This window comes from Bos taurus, chromosome X (assembly GCF_002263795.3).
Source record: "Bos taurus isolate L1 Dominette 01449 registration number 42190680 breed Hereford chromosome X, ARS-UCD2.0, whole genome shotgun sequence".
Classification (NCBI taxonomy): Eukaryota; Metazoa; Chordata; class Mammalia; order Artiodactyla; family Bovidae; genus Bos; species Bos taurus.
This window is the reverse complement of record NC_037357.1, coordinates 138784166-138805007: the sequence shown is the minus strand read 5'-3', so window position 1 is coordinate 138805007 and position 20842 is coordinate 138784166. Positions and strand designations below refer to the sequence as shown.

Below are 20842 nucleotides of genomic sequence, written 5' to 3'. Positions count from 1 at the left end.
TCACTCCCTGCAGATATAGACTCCAAGATGAGACCAGCAGAACAATGAAGGCAGGAGGCTGGGGCCAGGCCAGGTCCCTGATTTCTCCTTCTCTTAAGTCAGGAGACCCCTCTCTGACCACACGTGCATAAAGAAGTCTTTTGGAGATCAACAGGGAGTGATGCAAAATTAATGCCAGGCTACCCACAGGCCTCTTTGGTAAAATCAGCTTGGCTAAGAGATGGTCTGAGCTCACACTTGGGGGGATCCTGGTGCTGGTGGTTTAGTGGCTCAGTCGTGTCCAACTCTTTGTGACCCCATGGACTGTAGCCCCACCAGGCCCCTCTGCCTATGGGATTCTCCAGGCAAGAGTACTGGCGTGGGTTGCCATGCCCTCCTCCAGGGGATCTTCCTGACCCAGGGATCGAACTCAGGTCTCCTGCATCTATTGCGTTGCAGAGAGATTCTTTACCAGTAGTGTGTACACGTTAATCCCAAACTCTTAAGGGATATCTCCTCCACTTTGCCGCTCTCCATGTCTGGGAGTCTAGTTCAGATATTTCAGTGTTTAATCCCCCTCTGACTTTGTGGGACACCCGCCTCCCAGGCTTGGGCTCAGGCTGGCTTTCAACAGCCTGGCTAGATTTCCTCTGGGGACAGCAATGGTCCTTGGACTATGGCTGCGTCAGATTATGAATCTCACAGGACATCAGTCCTGAATATTCATTGGAAGGACGGATGCTGAAGCTGAAACTCCAATGCTTTGGCCACCTGATGGGAAGAGCTGACTCACTGGAAAAGACCCTGATGCTGGCAAAGATTGAGGGCAGGAGGAGAAGGGGGTGACAAGGAGGAGATGGTTGGATGGCATCACCAACTCGATGGACATGAGTCTGAGTAAACTCCGGGAGTTGGTGATGGACAGGGAGGCCTGGCGCGCTGCAGTCCATGGGGTCGCAGAGTCGGACACGACCTAGGAGTGGACAGCAACAATGATGCGGTCTTATGGCGCCACCTAGTGGTCACATCGGGTATTGCACTGCCCTCCTGGTCAATTTCTACCCACAGTTTCCCAAAGCCTGGTCCAGCCCTGGGTCCACAGGACGACCTGGCCCTGGGATGCTGGGCGCGTGTCACCTACCGTCCTGGGACCCCCTGGGAGACTGAAACTGCCGGTTCTGTTGGGGTTTTCGAGAGTGCTCATCTCATTTTACTATTGTTTAGTTGCTCGGTCGTGTCTACGCTTTGCGACCCCGTGGACTGTAGCCCCGCCTCGCTCCTCTGTCCATGGGTATTCTCCAGGCCAGAATACTGGAGTGGGTTGCCATTCCCTTCTCGAGGGGATCTTCCCCACCCAGGGATTGAACCCAGGTCTCCTGCATTGGCAGGCGGACTCTTTACCACTGAGCCACTCTTAATTTCTCTCTTAATTTATCTCTCCTTCATTTTCCTGTTTTCCACGTCTGTGAGTCTATGTTAGATTTTGTTATTCTTGAAATACCCTGTGACCTTGTGGGACGCCCGCCTCCCAGGGTTTGGCTGGGGCTGGCTTGTGACAACCCTGCTGGGCTGCCTCTGGGGATGGCGGTGGTCCTGGTTGGGGAGAAGACTCTTGAGAGTCCCTTGGACTGCAAGGAGATCCAACCAGTCCATCCTAAAGGAGATCAGGCCTGAAGGACTGATGCTGAAGCTCCAATCCTTTGGCCGCTTGATGCAAAGACCTGACTACATTGGGAAAGACCCTGATGCAGGGAAAGATTGAAGGCGGGAAGAGAAGGGAACGAAAGAGGATGGGATGGTTGGATGGCATTACCGACTTGATGGACATGAGTTTGAGCAAGCTCCGGGAGTTGGTGATGGACAGGGAGGCCTGGCGTGCTGCAGTCCAGGAGGTCGCAGAGTCGGACACGACCTAGAACCGAACCACAACAGCGACACGGTCTTATGACACCACCTAGTGGCCAGATTGGGGCATTGCACTGCCTTCCTGGTCAATTTCCAGCCAGTTTCCCAAAGCCTGGTCCAGCCCTGAGTCCACAGGACGAGCTGGCCCTGGGATGCTGGGCACCTGCTGTCCTGGGAGCCCTGGGAGACTGAAGTGCAGGATGTTCCCATTCTGTTGGGGGTTTTGAGATTGCTCATCTCATTTTGCCGCTGTTTAGTTGCTCAGTCGTGTCCGACTCTTTGGGACCCCATGGACTGTAGCTCCTCCAGGCTTCTCTGTCCATGGGATTCTCCAGGCAAGAATACTGGAATAGGTAGCCGTTCCCTTCTCCAGGGGATCTTCCTGACCCAGGGATCGAACCTGCATAGTTGATGTTTCCTGCATTGGGAAGCGGGTTCTTCACCACTAGCGACAGCTGGGAAGACCCCCCAGTGCCCGTGTCCCAGCATGGCCTCTGGGTTTCCCTGCTTCCCGGTCTTGGCACAGATTTCCAGCATCCCACACTCATCACCAGGGATGCTGGCAGCGTATGTAGGGGGCTAGGAAGGTGACGCTCGGAGGGCAGGCTCGGACGGCCCACTTTTCAAGTCGTCCGAAGCCGAGCATAACCCACATTCTGGCGAGCCTCCCAGGAGTGAAGGCACCATGGTAATTTGCGGGGTTACAAGTCCCAGGGTGGCTGAGTCCAGGAGTGGGATTTAAGGGCACTTAAGTTGAAGTGAAAGGGGGGCCGATATGCAGCAGCTTGGCAGCTCCTCGGAAGATTCAGCTAGGCTTACCATGGAACCCGGCAACGCCTCTCCTAGCTGCAGACACACAGGAGCCGTGAAAACGTGTCCACGTGAAGATGTGTGCACTGGTGTGGTTGGTGTTTATAGAAGAACTGTGGGCGACCGCTGTAACTGTGGAGGCAAGCTAAGTGTCCATGGGTGGATGGGTGGATGGATGCATGGATGGGTGATGGATGGATGGATGGATGGATGGGTGGATGATGGATAGATGATGGATGGGTGATGGATGGATGGTGGATGGATTGGTGGATGGATGATGGATGGATTGATGATGGATGGATGATGGATGGATAGGTGGATGGATGTATGAATGAATGGGTGGGTAGATGGATGGAAGAGTTTGTGGACGGATGTATGGATGGGTGAATGGACAGGTTTGCAAAGAGCAGACACTCACGACTTAGCAGCTGAACAACAGCAGCAGTGGCTGGAAGTGGGCGCATCGTGAGAAGCATGTGGTGGAGCTTTGTCAGCAGGACCACTTTAGTCCCACACCTTGTCCTTCGCCTACCTCCAACCGCAGGGTGAAGAGTCTCTTTCTTCATTTATAGAGTCCCAGGGAGGGAAATGGTGCCCCTGTCAAAACCCAGAATGCCTTCGACCGTGATGGCTGTTGCCTGGATCTGTCTAGGATCACGGAGGATCTAGCGTTGGTTTTCCAGAGAAAGTTCCCCCCACCCCCAAACGCAGGCTTCCCTGGTGGCTCAGTGGTAACAAATCCGCCTGCCAATGCAGGAGACCGGGGTTTGATCCCCTGGGTGGGGAAGATCCCCTGGAGAAGGAAATGACAACCCACTCCAGTCTTCTTGCCTGGAGAATCCCATGGACAGAGGAGGCTGGTGGGCTACAGTCCCTGGGGTCGCAAAGAGTCAGAACCGACTGAGCGACTGACCCTTGCACTTTTCACCCCCGACCGCTGCATCGTCCAAGTTCTGTGTGCCCATCAACTAGGAAAATCGGGCTCGCTGTCAATTACAGCAAAATGGTAGAAAGTCATCAACGGCCCCCACACGTCCAAACTGGCTCTAGCCCAGCCTGGGTGCTGGGGTGAGGGGAGCAGGAGGGGGTGAAAAAGGACGTTTTCGAAGTGTGGCCTCTCTCGTGATGAGTTTCAAAGAACTGCTCGTTTATTTTTCAAGAAGCATTTTCACAGGGGAGAAAGACACAGTAACTGGTGATGTTGCACAGATCATGCGTTGTGGGTGAGACTTGGCGATCAGGAACGAAAACTGGCATTTAGCATGTGCTCGTGGTAGATGAAATTAATTGATACGGAAAGTTTTGACTGTGGAGGCGGTGACTTTATGGGCTTTAGGGGCTCAAGCGGTAAACAATCTGCCTGCAATGTGGGAGACCCGGTTTCCATCCCTGGGTCGGGAAGACCCCCTGGAGGAGGAAATGGCAACCCCCTCCAGTATTCCTGCCTGGAGCATCCCATGGACAGAGGAGCCTGGCGGGCTACAATCCACGGGGTTGCAGAGAGTTGGACAGGACCGAGCGACTAAGTTTTCTCTAAGATGCTTTGAAGAGGTGGGCTTTGGAGAGCCACGTAAATCAGAGATTGGGTCCCCGGAAGAGGTTGGCGGACTCTCAGAACATTTATGTTCGTGTGCTCTTAAATATGTACATGTTCATTTCGCTGCACCAGGGGTGAGTTGCGGCCCACGCGAACCAGTTCCCTGACCAGAGACGGAACCCGGGCGTTCGGACCTCAGGGTCTTAGCCCCTCACCACCAGGAAAATCCTTATTCTCTGCATATGTGCCCAGGAGCAGCCTTCCTCCTCCGTTTGTGCTTTAGCTTTTTCACTTTTTTTTTTTTCCGGGAAAGTGAATCTCTCCATGACCAGGGCTTTAAATATTTTAATCAGTCAGTGCTCCACACAAACAGAAGAATCCGAAGGAAAATGGAAAGGAAACGTGACTCTTTAATTCGCCCAGGTTCCTGCTAATTACGTTCCCGGGGGAGGCACACAAAGCTCTCTTTTATACTAAACATAAAGAACCTCTTGACTTCTCATTCAGTTCAGTTCAGTCGCTCGGTCGTATCTGACTCTTTGCGACCCCATGAATCGCAGCACGCCAGGCCTCCCTGTCCATCACCAACTCCCGGAGTTCACTCAGACTCACGTCCATCGAGTCGGTGATGCCATCCAGCCATCTCATCCTCTGTCGTCCCCTTCTCCTCCTGCCCCCAATCCCTCCCAGCATCGGGGTCTTTTCCAATGAGTCAACTCTTCGCATGAGGTGGCCAAAGTATTGGGAGTTTCAGCTTTAGCATCATTCCTTCCAAAGAACACCCGGGACCGATCTCCTTTAGAATGGACTGGTTGGATCTCCTTGCAGTCCAAGGGACTCTCAAGAGTCTTCTCCAACACCACAGTTCAAAAGCATCAATTCTTTGGTACTCAGCTTTCTTCACAGTCCAACTCTCACATCCATACATAATGTCATACATACATAAAGTCATACATAATGACTTCCCATTAGCCCCTTGAAAATATCGTGGTGATTTCTGTGATATTAAAAATGCAAACTTGGAATACATACTGATAGTCGGGGAGCAGAGAGAGACAGAGAAGAAGGCTTAGCTTACCTGTGGTCAGGATGGCTCGCTATTGATCTCATTGTATTCTTTAATTCTTCAGATCATACTTTTAACTGAGTGCTAAGACTCAGATTCAGCGGTGGCTTCAGGGGCTTGAAGTGTTTCAGAAAAGTTTTCTCTTACCAGTGAAATATGCAATTGAAATAGGACACCTCTCTACCAAGGGGTAGCTGAAAATCCAAAGAGACCTCAGAGAGCTTCCTTATTCCCTTAACGTAGAATTAAATTTTGACACGGATGCTTCAAGTTTGTGGAGGAGCTGGGTAAAAGACCGCACACTCATTTAAGGGCTTTAAAAATGCTCTTCTAAGAAAAGTATTGTAGAACACCACTTATATGTGGAATCTGGGCTTCCCTGACGGCTTAAACGGTGAAGAATCCCCCTGCAATGCAGGAGATGTGGGTTCAACCCCTGGGTGGTGAAGATCCCCTGGAGGAGGGCATGGCAACTCACTCCAGTATTCCTGCCTGGAGAATCCCATGGACAGAGGAGCCTGGTGGGCTACAGTCCATGGGATCGCAAAGAGCTAGAATCGAGTGAACAACTTTTGCTTTCACTTTCCCTTTATATGTGGAATCTAAAAATAAACGATACAAATGAACTTCCTTGCAAAACACAAAGAGACTCACAGACTTAGAGAAAGAAATTAGGGTTACGATGGGGAAGGGATAGTCAGGGAGTCTGGGATGGACATGGACTCACTGCTGTGTTTAACATGGAGAACCAGCAAGGACCTGCTGTCCAGCGCAGGGGACTCTGCTCAACACTCTGTAATCACCTTATGTTCAGCAGGGGGAAGGATGGGGGAAGGGATAGTCAGGGAGTCTGGCATGGACATGTCCACATAGTCTGCATTGATTGAATTGTCAGGTAGTTTCCAGCGAAACCGGAGGGCCCTGGGCGGGGCACCCGGGGAGTCTTCTGCTTTCTTAAAGACCAAATGACACAGGCACTTCTGGGAAGGAGCAGGGCGTGTTCGGAAGGCACAGCTGAGCGCTCCGCCCGCTTCCATTCATCTTGCAGATCTGACAATGATTTTTGAGGACTCACCCTGGCCGCGGTGGCTCCCAGCCTTGCCTGCGTGATCCAAGAATCTGAAAAAAGAAAAAAAAAAAAAAAAACTCACCAAAGTCAGAGGTCTCCTCCTGCCCTGAAATTCTGATGTGTCGGGGGGTCTTGTACAAGCTTCACTGCTGGCCAGAATCTTCACTTTCTCTGCCCACTGAAGCCGAATGAAAAATACGGAGACAGAGGTTGGAAGAAATAGAAAGGGGGCTTTTATTCTCAGCTGGCAGAGAGGGGAACCCAGTATACTCATGCCTCAAGGACTGTTCCCTGCCCCTTGATGGGGAGTCTTGTTCAGTCGCTCAGTCGTGTCCAACTCTCTGTGACCCCATGGACTGCAGCACACCAGGCCTCCCTGTCCTTCACCAACTCCCAGAGTTCACTCAGACTCATGTCCATCGAGTCAGTGATGCCATCCAGCCATCTCATCCTCTGTCGTCCCCTTCTCCTCCCGCCTTCAGTCTTTCCCAGCATCGGGGTCTTTTCCAGTGAGACAGTTCTTCGCATCAGGTGGCCAAAGGATTGAAGTTTCAGCTTCAGCATCAGCGTCAGGACTGATTTCCTTTAGGACAGATGAGGTGTCTAGGGGCTTATACAAGACAAGGGCTTGCAGTCAGGAGTCGGTGATGAGGAACAAAGGTCTTCATTTCTTCCTCTTTGCGTTCTCGCCAAGACAGTCATAAGCTGGCATCAGTAACCTGCTAACTGACTCCGGCAGTCCGCTGACCCTGCCGCCCTCTTTCTGCTGTATAACTGCAAGAGGAAGGGTGTTTTAAGGGTAAACACCAGATACAGGAAGTACTTAGCACAGAGTCAAAGGAAAACTACATGTGAGGTGTAGGAGCTGCAGACTCAGAGGGCATAAAAGGAAACTTAGATACAGATGTGCAGACTTAGGAGCAGCTAAGTAACAACAGCAACCAAAAAACCCGATACTAGAAATGTCCAGGCCTCCTCAGTTTTCTTTCACTTCTTTGTTCTTAGGAAAGAGAAAGAAAAAAAAAAAAAAACTCATTCCTTTTTTTTTTAATCTCCTTTTCACTGCAACAGCCTCTGCATTGCAAGCTCAGGGCTGGAATGTGTGAAACTTGGAGACGGAACTCTTGGCTATACTCAGGGCCAAAGCTGACTGGCCTCACGGGACCACCTGCGTGCTCAGTCATGTCGAACTCTTTGTGACCCCACGGACTGCAGCCCGCCAGGCTCCTCTGCGCATGGGATCCTCCAGGCGAGAAGACTGGAGTGGGTTGCCGTTTCCTCCTCCAGGGGATCTTCCCCACCCAGGGATCGAACCCAGGTCTTCTGCATTTGCAGGCAGAGTCTTTACCATCTGAGCCACCGGGGACACCCAAGGAAGGACGAACTATCAGCAAGTCCACTCCAGCCAAGACATTCTATGCAAATCTTTTAATGACAATAGGGTCTTATCTAATTCTGCGTGCATGGGGAAGTTTAGGCTCAAGAAGATGACTGTGAGAAAGACCTCTGCTTTCCTTCAAGGGCAACCATGTTTTCTTTTCCTTTTCCTGTATTCTTTTAGTTTTTCTGCTTGTAATGAGCAGACTACTTTTAAGATGGAGAAAAGACCTTTGCACTTTGATGCCTGCAGAAAGGCTATTAGTAAGGTGATCCCCAGTAGAAGCAGCTTAAGAGCAAAGCCCGGGACTTCCCATGTGGTCCCAGTGGAGAAGAAACTGCCTACCACAGCCTGGCGGGGCCTCCCTGGTGGCTCAGGCGGAAAAGAACCTGCCCGCAGTGTGGGAGACCTGGGTTCAATCCCTGCATAGGGAAGACACCACGGGTCCCCGGGGGCCCGTGCTCTGCAAGAGAAGCCACGGCAAGGAGCAGCCCTCAGACCACGGCTGCAGGGCAGCCCCCGCCTGCCACAATGCGAGGATGCCTGCTTGCAGCAGCCAAGACCCCGTCCATCCAAAAATAATCTTTTTATAAAAGAGTGCAAGCCCAGGGCACAGGGCGGCGGCAGGCCCGGGGCAAGGAGGGGGATGCCTCGGGGAGCAAGCCTCTGAGGGGGTCGCCAGAAGAGGAGAACGGAAGCGTGATGCCTGGGGACACTCCAGGGCTGCTTTCGGATTGGGCGGTCCCAATCCGAAAGCAGCCCTGGAGTCCTCTTTTTCTGCACCCTGAGCTGGTCACAACACACAGCATCCTCTTGAGGGCTTCCCTGGCAGCTCAGCTAGTAAAGAATCTGCCTGCAACGCAGGAGACCTAGGTTCCACCTCTGGGTTGGGAAGACCCCCTGGAGGAGGAAATGGCAACCCACTCCAGTATCCTGGCCTGGAGAATCCCATGTACAGAGGAGCCTGGCGGGCTAGTCCCTGGGGTCACAGAGAGTTGGACACGACCGATCGACTAACACACGTCCACCCTCTTTGAGCCATGAATCCTGCTTCCTCTTCAATGGTCAATGCAAACCCTCACTTCCCCTCTGGGGAACGGCTTGGATCAACACCTGGGCCTCTGCCGGAGCCCCCAGGAAGCAAACAGAGCCCCCGACAGCTCAACAAGTGCTCGTCACCTCAGTTCAGTTCAGCCGCTCAGTCGTGTCCGACTCTGCGACCCCATGGACAGCAGCACGCCAGGCCTCCCTGTCCATCACCAACTCCCGGAGCTTGCTCAAACTCGTGTCCATCAAGTCAGTGATGCCATCCAACCATCTCATCCTCTGTCGTCCCCTTCTTCTCCTGCCCTCAATCTTTCCCAGCATCAGGGTCTTTTCAAATGAGTCAGCTCTTTGCATCAGGTGGCCAAAATACTGAAGTTTCACCTTCAGCATCAGTCCTTCCAACGAATATTCAGGACTGATTTCCTTTAAGGTGGACGGGTTGGATCTCCTTGCAGTCCAAGGGACTCTCGAGAGTCTTCAACACAAGAGTTCAAAAGCATCCATTCTTTGGCATTCAGCTTTCAGTTGCTCCTTAGAAGAAAAGCTATGACCAAGCTAGACAGCATATTAAAAAGCAGAGACATCACTTAGCCGACAAAGGTCCTTCTAGTCAAAGCTCTGGTTTTTCCAGGAGTCATGTATGGATGTGAGAGTTGGACTGTAAAGAAAGCTCACCACACAGAGATGCCTTATATTCTTTTGAAGATTTGGTCCTCTGCTGTCTCTTCCACGGGATTCGAAGTCCCCGCTGTGTCCAGAAAAAAAATCTAGTCCTGATGTAAAGCAGCCCTGGGCACTGAGCCCAGCGGTCTCTTATGTGGGGTGACCTTCCCCAGATCTGTGAACGGATCTACTCAGTTCTACCTCCCTTCCCTTTATCAACCGGCAGCTTGTGGGGTCCCCCTCCTCTGTGTCCCGTCGGCGTCCACTAGGGCAGCCTGAGTCTCCTTGGGAGCCCCTTCCTGCCCGCGGCCCCGCTCTGCCTCTTTGGTTGACACTGAAAAGCTCCGGAATGGGCTCAGGTTCCTCTGTCAGGGCTGTGTGGGGAGCGCCCCCCCACACACACAGTTTAAAAGGTCCTTGAAGAATCAGAGGTGGGACTGTTATCCGCTCGGTCATCTCTGACTCTCTGCGACCCCGAGGACTGCAGCCCACCAGGCTCCTCTGTCCATGAGATTCTCCAGACAAGAATACAGGAGTGGGTTGCCATTTCCTCCTCCAGGGGATCTTCCCAACCCAGGGATCGAACCCAGGTCTCCCACATTGCAGGCAGATTCTTTAGCAGCTGAGCCACCCGGGAAGCCCAAGAATACTGGAATGGATAGCCTTTCCCTTCTCCAGCAGATCTTCCCAACCCAGGAATGGAACCCAGGTCTCTCACACTGCAGACAGATTCTTAACCAGCTGAGCCACCAGGGGAGCCGAACCACCACGCAAATGCCTCCCGGGTCATCGCCCATTGCATTCTCTTCTTCCTGCCAGTGAGTCACCCCTGCCGGCTGCAACCACTTCCTGAGACACAGATCCTGGCCTTGCTGATGAGGCGCTGTCTCCTGCGTGGGGTTTCCCCCTCCCACCCTGCCGGGCTCAGCCTACGGCATGACATTTTTGCACGAGTCACTCAAATTCCTGGGCCTTTACATTCCTGTCTGCAAACACACACTTGTACATTCCCTTCCAAACCCCAACCCAGCCACCGGGCACACGACTTCTCGACCTTTGATTGCCGAAGTGGGGTGGGTGTGGTGGTGGGGAGCTGGTTGTCTATGCTGCTCTCAGGATGTCCACAGACATGCCCTAACTGTCCCTGAAAAAGAATTCAAAGAGTTTGGTGTCTCCTAGAAGCTGGGCATTTGGAGCCATGCCCACTGAGTTTGCCCAGTGGCTGGCAGGGCAGCTGAATGGGCCACTGACGCCAGGAGGCTCTGGGAGAGTTGAAAGGGGAGGGGCTGGGATGGCATTGCCCCTGCCCTGGGAAACTGCATTTTCATGCCCTAGTTCTGGAGTGTCGCAGCTCTTTTTTTCCATCATCCAGTGGACACAGGGGTGTGTTGGCCTCTAGTCTGTCCCCAGGGTATCACCCCACCATGAACAAAGAGAGACAGTCCACGGGCCAGGGGACCCACTTTTTCAGAAAAGCGTGTGTATTCTCTTTTTCCCCATGGTGCCCGTTAACTTAGAGACACAAGCCACAGAACACAGCACTATTGAGTTTGCTTGTAGATAGGTCAGCAGTTACAATCACAGACTGTTTGCTCCTTGGAAGGAAAGCTATGACCAGGATAGCGGATTCAAAAGCAGAGACATCACTTTGCCGACCAAGGTCTGTAGACTCAAAGATACCCTTTTTCCAGTGCTCACATATGGATGTGAGAGTTGGACCGTAAAGAAAGCTGAGCGCCAAAGAAGTCATGCTTTTGAACGGTGAGAGACTTTTGAACTGGAGAAGACTCTTGAGAGTCCCTTGGCTTGCAAGGACATCCAACCAGTCCATCCTAAAGGAGATCAGTCCTGAATATTCATTGGAAGGACTGTTGCTGAAGCTGAAACTCCAATACTTTGGTCACCTGATGGGAAGAGCCGACTCATTGGAAAAGACCCTGATGCTGGGAAAGATTGAGGGCAGGAGGAGAAGGGGATGACAGAGGATGAGATGGTTGGATGGCATCAGCGACTCAATGGACATGATTTTGGGTGGACTCCAGGAGTTGGTGATGGACAGGGAGGCCTGGTGTGCTGTGGTCCATGGGGTTGCAAAGAGTCGGACACGACTGAGCGACTGAACAACAACATCTCATCTATTTGGGAAACCTGTAGCTACAGATACATGTCTCTGCGGTGGGCAGAGACTTAAAAGACGGTATGAGAGAGAGAGACAGAACTGCTACAGAGGGCGGAACACACATATTATTTTTTCATCTCCGGGGCGTGTGTTGCGTTTTTTCAAAATATCCATGGCAATGACAAGTAGCTTTCACAATATGAATGTGCTACCCGATCTAGCTGTTTGAGTGCCATCCCCTCACTTTACAGAACTTGCTGCAGTGCCGGAAATCTTAACTGATCTTCAAGACTTTGTTCTTTGCGGTTACAGAAAAGCCAGATTTAGGGCCGCAGGAAGTCTCCATGGAGAAGGCGAAAACAAAACAGCTCAAACCAGAGGACTCAGCAGTCAGTCTCGCTGCTGAGCCACGCGCGGATACTGGGTGTCTGCCAGGGTGGGGGCGGTGGGGAGGCCGCTGGGCGTGTCCTTTTTTACCTTCTTTTTTGTTTGTTTGTCTCTCTGCTGCTTTTGTAAGCTTTGTTTTGCTTTCCACTTAGTTCTGAAGCAAACAAAGCCCTGCAGTATAATCTCCGTTTGTCCCGACCCTAAGAGAAGGGTGTTCCTCTTAGAGCAATCAATATGTTATTTTCACGCCAGGATCGGAGTGACGAAACTAGCATTTTCCCCTGAGGCACGCTGACTTAATTTACAGTTTTAAACTTTCCTTAAAAAAATATTTATAGTCTATTGGAGTGTAGTTGATTGACAATGCTGTTAGTTTCTGCTGTACAGAAAAGTGACTCAGTTATAGGTACACATGAATCTATTTTTTTTTTTAAGATTCTTTTACCATGTAGCTTATTACAGATCATTGACTCGACGTGCGTATGATATACAGTAGCTCCTTGCGTACGTGCTCAGTCGCTTCAGCTGTGTCCGACTCTCTGTGACCCCATGGACTGTAGACGGCAGGCTCCTCTGTCCAGGGGATTCTCCAGGCAAGAATACTGGAGTGGGTTGACATGCCCTTCTCCAGGGGATCTTCCCAACCCAGGGATCAAACCCGAGTCTCTTACGTCTCCTCAGTTGGCAGGCGGGTTCTTTATTGCTCGTACCACCTGGAAAGCCCACATTAGGTCCTTGTTGATTATTTTCTATATATAGTGAAGGATGGGCTTCCCTGGTGGCTCAGCTGGTAAAGAATCCACCTGCAATGCAGGAGACTTGGGTTCTATCCTTGGGTTGGGAAGATCCCTTGGAGGAGGGAAAGGCTACCCACTCCAGTGTTCTGGTCTGGAGAATTCCATGGACTGTATAGTCGACGGGGTCGCAGAGAGTCGGACACAACAGAGCGACTTTCAACTTTCACACCTTCCCTGGTGGCTCAGACGGTAAAGACTCTGCCTGCAATGAGGGAGACCCAGGTTCCATCCCAGAGTCAGGAAGATCCCCTGGAGAAGGGCATGGCAACCCACTCCAGTATTCTTGCCTGAAGAATCCCACGGACAGAGGAGCCGGGCAGGCTACAGTCCATGGGGCCACAAAGAGCCGGACATGACTGAGCAACTGAACAGCCGCAACGGCAGAAGCCAGCAGGATCCTGTAAAGCAATTAAACTCCAATTAAAACTAAAATTAAAAAAAATATATATTGTACCTAACCCCATTTGAGATGTCAATAAATATTTGCATTAATGTAGAAGAAAAACATCAGGGTTCTCCAAGCGAGGAAGACAGGGGGTGTGTGGGGTTGGACACCCCCCAGAAGCAGACACTGAGGCTCGATCTCCAGGGAGGACTACGTGTGGGGTCAGGACCTGCCAGTGGGGACTTCTGGGTGATGAGTCACTCCTGGGGAGGTCAGCAGACATGCCCACAGCCGCCAAGGTGACGGCAGTTCACAGGGCGTTCAGGCCCATCCAGCTGACTGCCCAGAAGGACGCAGCATTCCAGCAACGCCAGCCTCTGGGAGCAGTCGCCAGGGTCTCCCAAGTGAGGCACCCAGACACCGGGATGACGGAGCTGTAAAATGCGGAAGGGAGCCCAGGAGAGCTGCAGGAGCCAAGCTGACGGTCGGCCGGGTCCTGCAAGACAGTCCCCCTAACTCCTGATCTCAGTGCAAGTCCCAGCGGATGCCGGGGCTTCCGACTGAGCAGTTACTGGGTCTGAGGTTCCGAGACCCCTCCTTGCTGTTGAGTTCAGTCACTTGGTCGTGTCCGACTCTTTGTGACCCCGTGGACTGTAGCCCTCCAGGCTCCTCTGTCCGGGGGATTCTCCAGGTGAGAACGCTGCAGTGGGTTGCCACGCCCTTCTCCACCTTTGCCCTCACTGTGGATAAACTAAATCTCGAAGTCCCCCAGCCCTGTCCCCCCAACTCCTTGACTTGGCTGGTGGGTTTTTTTTTTTTCCCTTGAAGGTGTCACTGCCCAGGGACGTCCTGATCGGAGCAGGCAGACTAGCTCCAGACGATGAAGGACTCGTGATTTTGACGTGACTGGTGACTCCAAATGTCTTCCAGATGCTGAACGATCCATGTTTGTTGTGTGTTTTTTTTTAATCTAATCCATCCCTTGGAAAATGAAAAAATCTACGGCTGTGGTTCTCACTTTTGTGGGATTTGCTTTCTTAGGTCATCAGTTGGTTGCAACTTGGGGACCCTTCAAAGATGTGTGGGAGCCTCCTGATTGTTCTCAGGCCAGGGGATGTTGAGTTGGGAAAGGGAATTTCAGGACAAATACGGAGAGAGATCTCCATGTGTGACTATTAAGGAACGCTTCCCAGCCAGCTGTCTGCTGCAGACATTGACAGATTAGGTTCTCTTTGTCTCGGGAAACAAAGAACCTATTTTATACACTTTATTTTTCTAGTTTTTAACGTTTCTCTTCTATTAATGCTGTTTTATTCTATTTATTCTATTCTATTCTGTTGTTCTACTAATGCTGTACTTTATTTCGTTTTATTTAATTCTATTCTATTGTTGTTGTTTAGTCACTAAGTCGTGTCCGACTCTCTGGGACCCCATGGACTGTAGCCCACCAGGCTCCTCCGTCCATGGGATTCTCCAGACAACAATACTGGAGTGGGTTGCCATTCCCTCCTCCAGGGGATCTTCCCGACCTACGGATGGAACCCAGGTCTCCTGCATTTGCAGGCAGATTCTTTGCCTACTCAGCTATGAGGGAAGCCTGTAATATGTTTACATCCTGTTCAAAAATAATACAGTGCAGAAAATTTAAAAAACAGATACTAAAACCTTTCTCAGCATATACTAACTAATCAAGGAAAGGTTTCATTTGCCTTCGCTATTTTCTCTCCGTCCTCTCGGGAGAGTTTCTGTAGAATATGCATTGGCTTAGGCTGTGCCTTTAGGGATTTACAAGTATTTGCAAACCATTAAACGATCTTCTGAGAAGCTTTCAAACGGCTGCAGTTTCCAAGTATAGACTGATTTCCTGCAGTTCCGATAGCTGCTTTGTGTGTGTGTGTGTGTGTCTGTTTTTATCTTTTTACTATTCTGCTGTTGTAAAGAATACTCTCGATAGATGGAGGTTGTCATGGAGTGAATGAGTGTGTGTCTTTCCCAGAATTCACATATGAAAGCCCTGATTCCAAAGGTGACCGTATTAGGAGATGTAGTTAGACGAGGAGGCGGGGTTAGACGAGGAGGCCGGGTTTAAGGAGATTATAGGCCGGTCCCCGGGATAGGATTAATGTCCTTATAAGAGGAAGAGTGACCTTTGAGAGTGTGGATCACAATAAACTATGGAAAATTCTGAAAGAGATGGGAATACCAGGCCACCTGACCTGCCTGTTGAGAAACCTGCATGCAGGTCAGGAAGTAACAGTTAGAACGGACATGGAACAACAGACTGGTTCCAAATAGGAAAAGGAGCACGTCAAGACTGTATATTGTCACCCTGCTTATTTAACTTCTATGCAGAGTACATCATGAGAAACGCTGGACTGGAGGAAGCACAAGCTGGAATCAAGATTGCCAGAAGAAATATCAATAACCTCAGAAATGCAGATGACACCACCCTTATGGCAGAAAGTGAAGAACTAAAGAGCCTCTTGAAAGTGAAAGAGGAGAGTGAAAAAGTTGGCTTAAAGCTCAACATTCAGAAAACTAAGATTATGGCATCCGGTGGCTGACTTCATTTACTTGGGCTCCAAAATCACTGCAGATGATGACTGCAGCCAAGAAATTAAGAGACGCTTACTCCTTGGGAGAAAAGTTATGACCAACCTAGACAGCATATTAAAAAGCAGAGACGTTAATTTGCCAACAAAGGTCTGCCTAGTCAAGGCTACGGTTTTTCCAGTAGCCATGTATGGATGTGAGAGTTGAACTATAAAGAAAGCTGAGCGCCAAAGAATTGATGCTTTGGGACTGTGGTGTTGGGGAAGACTCTTGAGAGTCCCTTGGACTGCAAGGAGATGCAACCAGTCCATTTTAAAGGAGATCAGTCCTGGATGTTCATTGGAAGGACTGATGTTGAAGCTGAAACTCCAATCCTTTGTCCACCTGATGCGAAGAGCTGCCCTGATGCTGGGAAAGATTGAAGGCGGGAGAAGGGGACAACAGAGGATGAGATGGTTGGATGGCAACACTGACTCGATGGATGTGAGGTTGAGTGAACTCCGGGAGTTGGTGATGGACAGGGAGGCCTGGCGTGCTGCAGTCCACGGGGTCACAGAGAGTCGGGCACGACTGAGCAACTGAACTGAACTGAATTGAAGAGACACCAGAGCTGTGTCTCCAACAGGTGAGGTCACAGAAGGAAGGTGGTCACCCACAAGCCAGGAAGCTGGCCCCACCGGACACAGAATCTGCCCACTGCGAGATCTCAGACTTCCAGCCTCCAGGGCTGTGGGAATAAGCGTCTGTTGTTTAACCTGTGTGCACACGTGTGTTTTACAGCTTATATATATATATATGGGCTTCCCAGGCGGCGCTAGTGGTAAAGAACCCGCCTGCCAAAGGAAGAGACAAAAGAGACCCAGGTTTCATCCCTGGGTTGCAAAGATCCCCTGGAGGAGGGCATGGCAACCGACTCCAGTGTTCTTGCCTGGAGAATCCCATGGACAGAGGAGCCTGGTGGGTTACAGTCCATGGGGTTGCAAAGAGTCGGACACGACTGAAGTCACTTAACATGCATACATATACACAAAGGTCTGGCTGGGACGGCAGATTACAAATGGACCAAAGTCAGATGAACTAGCCGTTAAAAAACTGAAGAAATAGATTAGGTCCCAGAATAAGACTGGGAGACACCGAGGGTAACAGTAAAATGTAGAATTGCCTTTTGCATCCATCAAAAATGGTCCAACCTTGGTCACGTCCTGTGGTCCAACCGGTATGTATATATTGAAGCTGTTGCTGGAGTAGCTTCATTTGCTTGACACCCAGTCAAGCAGTCAATCCTAAAGGAAATCAACCCTGAATACTCACCGGAAGGACTGAAACTGAAGAGCCAATACTTTCGGCACCTGATGCAAAGAGCTGACTCATTGGGAAAAAAAAAAACCCAGATGCTGGGAAAGACTGAAGGCGGGAGGAGAAGGGGATGACAGAGGATGAGATGGCTGGATGGCATCACTGACTCAGTGGACATGAATTGGAAGCAAACTCCGGGAGAAAGTCAAGGACCGATGACCCTCACAGGCTATAGTCCATGAGGTCACAAAGAATTGAACACGACTTAGATCCTGAACACGATCAGCAAAAGCAAACACTGCAGTGCTGAGATCTGCAGCAGAGAAAGAGATTATTCACAGGAGTTGGATGATAAAGACAGCTGAGCAATGAAGAATTGATGCTTTTGAACCGAGGTGTTGGAGAAGCCTCTTGGGAGTCCCTTGGACTGCAAGGAGTTCCAACCAGTCCGTCCTAAAGCAGATCAGTCCTGAATATTCATTGGAAGGACTGATGCTGAAGCTGAAGCTTCAAGCAATACATGTAGTCAAAGACTTAGCAACTGAAGGACAGCGTTAGCTGAATGCATTGACCTGATGAGACCCGTTGCTCGCCTGTTCCCAAATGTGCTCAGTCCCACTCCCGGTCTGGCTAATGAACTTCACTCCAGTTCCGTGGTGTTTGGATACAAGTCAGGAAGATTTTTCAACTAACTTAATTTTCATTCTGGAAGTTAGGGCCTCTTGGAGCCAAAGCATCTGCATGATGTTATGGAAATTTTTTTGTTTGGAACCAAGGAAATCAGCACTGGAAAAAGAAAAGCAAAGTCATCATAATGAATCAGAGAAGTCTTCAGAATGTCTCTCTGGAGAGACATAAAGAAAAAAAAAAAAACTCCAAGCCTGCCATCCAGAGAGCAATGCTGCCAAAGATGATGGCTGAGGATGGGGACTCAGTCGCTCAGTGATCAAATGCGCCCAGCTTCCAGAAGCTTCCAAAAAGAGAAACATGTCAGCCATGGTGCAGTGCAGTTGTCAGAGGTTGGAGAAACACCCAGGTAGGGTGTTTCTTTTGAAGGTACATGGGATGAAGTGGAAAGTTCCCAGGGAAGGGTCTTTGGAATTTGGCAGGAAGCACATGGTTTCTTCACTGAGAGTCTGACTTACCTCAAGGTGCCAAAATGGCTGCAGCAGCTCCAGCATCCGTTTCCTCCCTAAGAAGGGAGGAAAGGTCTTTACAACCGCCCAAGGTGCACACCCTCTACTGGCCTCAAGACTGCGATAACTGGCAGAGTGAAAAGCCTGAAAAGTGAGAGGCAGAAAAAGATGCAGAGAGAAGTTTGCAAGGAGGTGCGGGTCTCTCTGGCCTTCCCAGGCGGCTCAGTGGTAAAGAACTCGCCTGCCAACATAGGAGAGGCAGGTTCGATGCCTGGGTCGGGAAGATGCCCTGGAGAAGGGCATGGCAACCCACTCCAGTATTCTTGCCTGGAGAGTCCCATGAACAGAGAAGTCTGGTGGGCTACAGAGTCGGACACGGCTGAAGCGACTTAACAGCGGCAGCAGTCCCTGGGGTCACAGAGTCAGACAAGACTGAAGGGACTTAGCATGCATGCATTGCAGGAGAGGGGAGGTGGGGTGGGGGGGAGCAGTCAATCCACAAAAGTAACACTTTCACAGGCCGTTTTTCTGTCCCCTCCCCCCCCACATGCTTACATTATGTAACTGCAATCTTGTGTGTGTTGGGGTTTCCGTTGGCCAAGAAAAAAGAACCACTGTTCTCCACGCCTTGGAAGTGTGTTTGTCTAGCTGTCGAGGAGCCCTGGGGTGTGTGTGGGTCACTGCATCTCTCCAGCCAGGTTTGTGTCCCACCCAGGGGAACACATGTCTGCTGTGTGTACGGGCAGAAGGTAGCAGCAGGCAGCGGTGTGCGTGCGTATGTGTGTGTGTGTGTGTGTGTAGCGGGTGGGGTGGAATGGGAGGAGGGTTCTGAGTCATCCTGAGTGGAAAGGTGTGTGATGGGGAGGGTCTGAGCCGGGGGGCAGGGTGGAATGATGGAACTGTGACTCAGGGCTATTTCTCGGTCTAACCCGCTGTTCCAGGGCCCTGAAGGCAGGCAGAGAGCATTTCAAGCTCAGAGCTTCACTTCCCCAGGTGGTGCCAGTGGTAAAGAACCTGCCAATGCAGGAGACGTGGGTTCGATCCCTGGGTCGGGAAGATTCCCCTGGAGGAGGGCATGGCCACCCACTCCAGTATCCTTGCCAGGAGCATCCCATGGGCAGGGGAGCCTGGCGGGCCACAGTCCATGGGGTGGCAGAGAGTCGGACACGACTGAAGCTTCTTAGCACCCACCTAAGCCTGGGACAGGGCCAAAGGGCCATGCTGCGGCTGTGGCTGGCGACTGTCCCCAGAAAGGTCGCTCCCCACCCCCAACCTGGGCGCCAGCCAGCTGCCTCGAATGGGTAAGAAGTCGAGGTGGCCTGCACCTCCCCATTCCTGCCTTTGGGGAGAAGATGTTTAGGGAGTGCAAAGAACCTGCAAAGGAGGTTCTTGGCCAGTCTGGGAAGTAAGCATCAAGTCCTGTCCGACTCTGTGTGACCCCATGGGCTGTAGCCCCACCAGGCTCCTCTGTCCATGGGATTCTCCAGGCAAAAACACTGGAGTGGGTTGCCATGCCCTCCTCCAAGGGATCTTCCCGACCCAGGGATCGAACCCACGTCTCCTGCAGAGGTAGGCGGGTTCTTTACCGCTAAGGCCACCTGGGAAGCCCCAGGGGCCTCGCCCTGCGCCCTTAAAAGCCTCACCCACGCTCTGCAGTGTGCTGGTCCAGGCTGGACGCGGGCCCGCGGGCTGCGGCGTCCAAGGCAGAGAGGAGCACAATTAACAGAGAAGGGGAGGAGAATGGAGTCTGTCTAGGGGTTCCCAAGAAGAGAGGAGTGGAAGCGGGGCGGGGAGACCCGGCCCGAGCCGGAGAGGGTTGGGTTCCAGCCCGCGCGCCCCTCCCCGGCGGCTCGCTCCCCGGGGGCCCAGGGTTTGGGGTGGCGCCCGCGGGCGGGGAGAGTTCAGGCCGGGGCGGGGCGATCGCGCTGCACCCCACCCGGGTTCCGCCCGCCTGCCTGCCCCGCCCCGGAGGTGGGGGCGGGTGGGGTTGTCCTGCCCACCCGCCGCCGCCCGCGCCCCAGCCCGCGCGCGCGCGACACTCCCGGGACGCTCCCTGCGCGGCTAGGGGCGCACCATGGCGCGTCGGGCCGCCCTAACGCTGCTCCTCTTCGCCCTGCTTGGAAGCCTGGTGTCCACCCAGGGTGAGTGAGCGCCGGCCGGTGGGCACCCACCAACCCCCCCACCCGACCACGACCAGGCGCGCGCGGATCGGACTTGGCGACCCGCGTTGGGACGCCAGGAAAGGGGGGCGGGGGCGGCGAACCTTAAGAGGCGGTCCGTGGGGGCTGGGCATCGTTTGGCACGCACTTCGGGGGGCGCACTTGGGGAGGGTACCTGGGGGCGGCGGTGCCTGGGCTCACCTGCCTGGTGGGGGCGCACGATGCCTGGAGACGCGCCTCGGTGGGAGGCTTACTTTGTGTGGCTGGAGCGGGGCGCGCGGGGCTCTGCTCCCCACGACAAGGATCCGCCGTGCCAGCGGTGGCCGGACGCCCCAAGGAGGCAGGCTCCCTCTTTCCGCTCGCTTTCTCCCCGTGCGCCTTTGGAGGCGGACCCTCTCAAAGTTTTTTTTGTTGTTGTTTGTTTGCTTTCAAATCCACAAAGTCTTCAAGTTGGAGGCACCCAATGGGCATTGGCGGCGGCCTCAGACCCCCTCCCCGAGACCCCCACCTCCCGCCCCGTCCGGGTTCCCCTTTCGTTCCGGGGCGCACCGGTGCG

At 52.3% G+C, this 20842-nt stretch overlaps 1 protein-coding gene and 1 long non-coding RNA gene across 4 annotated transcripts in view; one reads left to right on the top strand and one right to left on the bottom strand.

Moving 5' to 3' along the window:
- Positions 1-3246: 3246 nt before the first annotated feature.
- On the bottom strand, positions 3247-20797 carry LOC104970645 (uncharacterized). 2 transcript variants are annotated; one of them, XR_003033523.2, is made up of 3 exons: positions 20488-20797; positions 18137-18271; positions 3247-6416 (listed from the first exon to the last, which is right to left on the bottom strand). It is a non-coding gene; the product is annotated as an uncharacterized lncRNA (long non-coding RNA). The 2 variants fall into 2 exon arrangements; XR_817181.4 differs by having other exon boundaries at positions 3253-7140.
- CD99 (CD99 molecule) overlaps positions 20123-20842 on the top strand; it is a 30178-nt gene continuing 29458 nt past the window's right edge. The window contains 1 exon segment of one of the 2 annotated variants that reach the window (NM_001244214.1): positions 20123-20268. In NM_001244214.1, coding sequence (NP_001231143.1) covers positions 20202-20268 — 67 coding nt within the window. In that variant the 5' untranslated portion in view covers positions 20123-20201. 2 annotated transcript variants of the gene reach the window in all.